The sequence below is a fragment of the Homarus americanus genome, unplaced genomic scaffold (assembly GCF_018991925.1).
Source record: "Homarus americanus isolate GMGI-L3 unplaced genomic scaffold, GMGI_Hamer_2.0 scaffold20883, whole genome shotgun sequence".
In the NCBI taxonomy this organism is placed as follows: Eukaryota; Metazoa; Arthropoda; class Malacostraca; order Decapoda; family Nephropidae; genus Homarus; species Homarus americanus.
This window is the reverse complement of record NW_024755116.1, coordinates 1-6,093: the sequence shown is the minus strand read 5'-3', so window position 1 is coordinate 6,093 and position 6,093 is coordinate 1. Positions and strand designations below refer to the sequence as shown.

Below are 6,093 nucleotides of genomic sequence, written 5' to 3'. Positions count from 1 at the left end.
ATTAGTGTCAGTCTACCAATAGTGTCACTCTACCAATAGTGTCAATCTACCATTAGTGTCAGTCTACCAATAGTGTCAGTCTACCATTAGTGTCAGTCTACCAATAGTGTCAGTCTATCAATAGTGTCAGTCTACCATTAGTGTCAGCCCCAACCAGTGCCGCTCACCAATAGTGTCAGCCCACCAACAGTGCCGCCTACCAACAGTACCACCAACAGCTCAGCCCAACAGTGTCAGCCCACCAACAGTGTCAGCCCACCAATGCACAGCCCACCACAGTGCCAGCTCACCAACAGTCAGTCTACCAATCAGTGCCAGCCCACACAGCCGCCCACCAACAGTGCAGCCCACCAACAGTGCCGCCCACCAACAGCCACCACAGTGCCAGCCCACCAACAAAGTGCCGCCCCACAGTGCCAGCCCTACCAACAGTGCCAGTCTACCAACAGTGCCAGCCTACCAGTGTCAGCCTACCATAGCACCAAGTTCAATAACAGTGTCAGTCCACCAACAGTCAGCACCACCACAGTCAGTCCCCAACAGTCCACAGTCAGCCCAACAGCCGCCCACCACACAGGCCAGCCCACCAATAGTGCAGCCCTCCACTAGCGTCAGCCCACCAACAGTGTCAGTCCACCACAGTGCCAGCCCCACCACAGTGCCGCCCACAGTGCCGCCTTCCAACAGTGCAGCCTACCACAGTGCCAGTCCACCAACAGTGTCAGCCTACCAACAGTACTGCCCACCAACAGCACGCCTACCACAGTGCCGCCCACCAAGTGCCAGTCCCCAACAGTGCTGGCCCTAACACAGTGCCCCCCAGTCCACCAACAGTCCACCAACAGTCCAACAGTCAGCCCGCCCACCAAGTGCCCCAACAACAGTGCCCCACCAGTCAGCCCACCAACAGCGTCAGCCCACCAACAGTGTCAGCCCACCACAAGGCCCACCACAGTGCCGCCCACCAACAGTGCCCAGCTCACCAACAGTGCCGGCCCACCAATAAAGTGTCAGTCCCTCCAACACACCCACAACAGTGTCAGTCACCACAGTGCCGCCCACACAGTACAGCCCACCACAGCAGCCTACCACAGTGCCGCCTACCAACAGTGCCAGCCTACCACAGTGCCGCCTACCAACAGTGCCGCCTACCACAGTCAGTCCAGCCCAACAAAGCCCAACAGTCACCAGCCCCAACAGCCCGTCCATCCCCCACCACCAACAGAGCCAGCCCACCAACAGCGTCAGCCCACCAACAGCATCAGTCCACCAACAGTGTCATTCACCAACAGTGCTCAGTCTCCCAACAGGGCAGTCTTCCCACCAACAGTGTCAGCTCCACCACAGTGTCAGTCTACTGCAGCTCCAACAGTGTCAGCCCAACAGTGCCACTCTACCAACAGTGCCGCCCAACAATATGCCTCAACAACAGTGCTACCACAGTGACGCCCAAAGTGTCAGCCCACCAACAGTCCACCAACAGTAATCAGTCCACCAACAGGACGCCCACCAACAGTATCAGCTCCTACCAACAGTGCCGCCCTCCCCACATAGTGTCAGTCTCAACAAAGTCAGTCTACCAAACAGTGTCAGCCGCCAACCAATAGTGTCAGCTCCACCAACAGTGTCAGCTCAACAATAGTGCCGCCCACCAACAGTGCCGCCCCCACAGTGCAGTCCCACCACAGTGCCGCCCACCAACAGCCAGTCTACCAACAGTGCCGCCCACCAACAGTACTGCCTACAACAGTGCCAGCCTACCAACAGTGCCAGTCTACCACAGTGCCGCCCACCAACAAGTCAGCCCAACAGCCCAACAGTCCCGTCCAGCCCCAACAGCCCACCAACAGTCAGTCTCCAACAGCGTCAGTCAACAACAGTGTCAGCCCACCAACAGCGTCAGCCCACCAACAGTGTCAGCCCACACAGTGCCGCCCACACAGTCAGTCCACCAACAGTGCCAGGCCACCAACAGTGCCGCCCACCACAGTGCCAGCTCACCAACAGTGTCAGCCCACCACAGTGCCGCCCACAGTGCCGGCCTACCACAGTCAGCCGCCCACCAACAGTGCCGCCCACCACAGTGCCTGCCCACCAACAGTGTCAGCCCACCACAGTGCCAGCTCCACCAACAGTCAGCCCACCACAGTGCCGCCCACAGTGTCATCACCAGTGCCGCCCACCAACAGTGCAGCTCACCAACAGTGTCAGTCTTACCACAGCAGTCCACCAATAGTGTCAGCCCCCAACAGGCCGCCCATGCACAGGCCCCTACCACAGTGCCGCCCTACCAACAGTCAGCCTACCAATAGTGCCGCCCACCACAGTGTCAGTCTACCAATAGTGTCATTCACCAACAGTGTCAGCTCACCACAGAGGTCAGTCTACCAACAGCGCGTCTACCAACAGTGCCAGTTCACCAACAGTCAGCCCGCCAACAAAGTGCCAGCCCACCAATAGTGTCAGTCTACCAATAGTGTCAGCCCACCAATAGCCCTACCAAAAGTCTTCACCAAAAAGTCAAGTCTACCAACAGTGTCAGTCTACCAATAGTGCCTCCACCAAGAAATACGTCTACCAACAGTCAGTTCACCAACAGTGCGTCAGCCCACCAATAGCCCACCAATAGTGTCACCTACCAACAGTCACCACAGTGTCAGTCTACCAATAGTGCCGGGTCACCAACAGTGTCAGCCTACCAACAGTGCCACCACCAACAGTGTCAGCCTACCACAGTGTCAGCCACCACAGTGCAGCCCACCAACAGCACAGCCTACCAACAGTCAGCCAACAACAGTGCCGCCCATCAACAGTGTCAGTCTACCATTAGTGCCGCCCACCAACAGTGCCCGCCCACCAACAGTGTCGCCCACCAATAGTGCCGCCCACTAGCGTCACTACCACAGTGTCAGTCCTACCACAGTGTCAGCCCACCAATAGTGCCGGGCCCACAGCGTCACCCAACAGTGTCAGCTTACCAATAGTGCCGCCCACCAACAGTCACGTCTACCACAGTGTCAGCCTCAGTCACCACCATATGCCGTCTACCAATAGTGTCACTCTACCACAGTCCGCCCACAACAGTGCCGGCCCACCAATAAAAAGCCAGCCTACCAATAGTGTCACTCTACCAATAGTGCCGCCTACCAATAGTGTCACCTCTACCAATAAAGTGCCGCCCACCAACAGTCAGTCTACCAATATGCCCACCAACAGTGTCAGCTCACCAACAACAACAATACCAACACCAACAGTGCCCACATTAGTGACAGCCCACCAGTCAGTCTACCAACAGTGTCACTCACCACAGTCAGCCTACCAACAGTGTCAGCCCACCACAGGCCCACCAACAGTGCTGCGCTCACCAACAGTCAGCCTACCACAGTGGCCACCACCAATATGTCAGCTCACCACAGTGTCAGCCTACCAACAGTGCCTCACCAACAAAGGTCAGCTCACCAAAGCCGGCCCACCACGCTCAGCCCACCAACAGCCCAGCCCAACAGTGTCAGCCCACCAACAGTGTCAGCCTACCACGCGTCAATCTACCAACAGTGTTTCCAACACGTCAGCCCGCCCACAACAGTGCCAGCCCACCACAGTGCCAGTCTACCAATACCAGGCCCACCAACAAAATACCACCACAGCGCCGCCCAACAGCCCAACAGCCGCCCACCAACAGTGTCAGTCTAACAGTGCCAGCCTACCACAGCGCAGCCCAACAAACAAAGTGCCGCCCACCAACAGTGCCACCAACAGTGTCAGTCCCCATCAGCCCACCAACAGTGTCACTCACCAACAGTGTCAGCTCCACCAACAGTGTCAGTCCACCAATAGTGCTTCACCCACCAATAGTGTCAGCCCACTTCAACAGTGTCAGTCTACCAACAGTGTCAGCCCACCAATAGTGTCAGTCTACCAAAAGTGCCAGCCCACCAACAGTGTCAGTTCACCAACAGTGTCAGTCCACTCACACAGTGCCGTCTACCAACAGTGCAGACCACCCACAGTGCCAGTCTACCAACAGTGTCAGCTTACCAAGAACAGTCAGCCCCACCAACAGTGTCAGCCTACCAACAGTGTCAGTCAACCAACAGTGCAGTCTACCAACAGTGTCAGTCTACCAACAGTGCCAGTCTACCAACAGTGTCAGCCCACCAATAGTGTCAGTCACCAATAGTGCCACCCACCAACAGTGTCAGTCTACCAATAGTGCAGTCTCAATCAACAGTGTCAGCTCTACCAATAGTGTCAGCCCACCAACAGGTCACTCACCAACAGTGTCAGTCATAACAGTGCCAGGCCCACCAACAGGCGTCACCTACCAATAGTGTCAGTCTACCAACAGTGTCAGCCTACCAATAGTGTCAGCCCACCAATAGTGTCAGCTCACCAACAGTGTCAGCCCACCAACAGTCAGTCTACCAACAGTGTCAGTCTACCAACAGTAACAGTCCACCAACAGTGTCAGTCTACCAACAGTGTCAGCCACCAACAGTGTCACCCACCAACAGTGTCAGTCACCAACAGCGTCAGCCCACCAATAGTGCAACAAGCCCACCCAACAGTATCAGCCCACCAACAGTGTCAGCCCACCAACAGTGTCACTCTCACCAACAGTGCCAGTCTACCAACAGTGCCAGTCCAACAACAGTGCCATTCACCAACAGTGTCAGTCTACCACAGTGTCACTTCACCACAGTACCACCGTCAATAGTGTCAGTCTACCATTCACCACCAGTGCTGTCCACCAATAGTGCTCAGCCCACTTACTAAAATAGTCTACCAATAGTGTCAGTTCACCAATAGTGTCAGTCTACCATTATGTCACTCTTAATAGTGTCATTCATTAACAGTGTCAGTCTACCTAATAGTGTCATTAGTGCTCACTTAATTATTTTAGCCAGTTCACTTAATATAGTCAGTCTACCATTAGTGTCAATTTCACTAATAGCGTCAGTCTTACCTAATAGTGTCATCAACAGTGTCATTCAACAATAGTGTCAGTTCACCAATAGTGTCAGTCTACCAATAGTGTCAGCTCACCAATAGTGTCATTCACCAATAGTGTCAGTCTACCATTAGCCATCTCTACCAATAGTGTCACCAAATTAAATAGTGCTTAGTCTACCAATAGTGTCAGTCTACCAATAGTGTCAGTCTACCATTAGTGTCACTCACCAATAGTACTAGTCTACCATTAGTGTCAATACTTCCACCATTAGTGTCACCATTAGTGTCACTCTACCACAGTGTCAGTCTACCAATAGTGTCAGTCTTCACCAATAGTGTCATTCACTAATAGTGTCAGTCTACCATTGGTGCTCACTCTGCCCATTAGTGTCAGTCTATCAATAATTCACCATTAGTGTCACTCTACCAATAGTGTCATCTACCATTGAAGTTCACCTTCACCATTAGTGTCAGTCTCACCAATAGTGTCAGTCTACCGTAATACTGCGTCAGTTCACCAATAGTGCCAGTCTACCATTAGTGTCACCATCCAATAGCATCAGCTCACCAATAGTGTCATTCTCAAACAGTGTCAGTCTACCATTATGTCACTTCACCATTAGCGTCAGTCTACGAATAGTGTCAGTTCACCATTAGTGTCACTCTACCAATAGTACGTCTTAATTAATAGTGTCAGTTCACTGGCCAAAATAGCCCACTAATAGTGTCAGTCTACCATTAGTGTCAGTCTACCAATAGTGTCAGTCTCACCAAGTGTCAGTCTACCAAATATGTCAGTCTACTCATTAGTGTCACTTCACCAATAGTGTCAGTCTACCAAATAAAGTCAGGGGCCAACCACAGTTGGGGTCTACCACAGTGCCGGGCCCGCCTGTCAGTGCTGGGTTCACCATTAGTGCTTCGCCCACCAACAGTGCTGGGTTCACCAACAGTGCTCGGGCTCAACAATAGTGCTGGGCCCACCATTAGTGTGTCAGTCTACCAGCAGTGTCAGTTCACTTCAATAGTGTCAGTCTACCAATAGTGTCAGTCTACCATTAGTGCCAGTCTACCAACAGTGTCGGCCTACCAATAGTGCTTTCAGTCTACAATACGTAACTGGAAACGAAGGTCATTGAT

At 53.2% G+C, this 6,093-nt stretch overlaps 1 protein-coding gene across 1 annotated transcript; it reads left to right on the top strand.

Moving 5' to 3' along the window:
* Window positions 1-261: 261 nt before the first annotated feature.
* LOC121856434 (mucin-5AC-like) lies at window positions 262-5,271 on the top strand (the record flags this gene model as incomplete). The annotated part of the gene is made up of 5 exons (XM_042352032.1): window positions 262-498; window positions 753-1,555; window positions 1,865-2,102; window positions 2,384-2,461; window positions 5,194-5,271. Coding segments are annotated over exons 1-5 (1,434 nt in total), but the record flags the coding sequence as incomplete, so codon positions are not given.
* Between the last annotated feature and the right edge of the window lie 822 nt (window positions 5,272-6,093).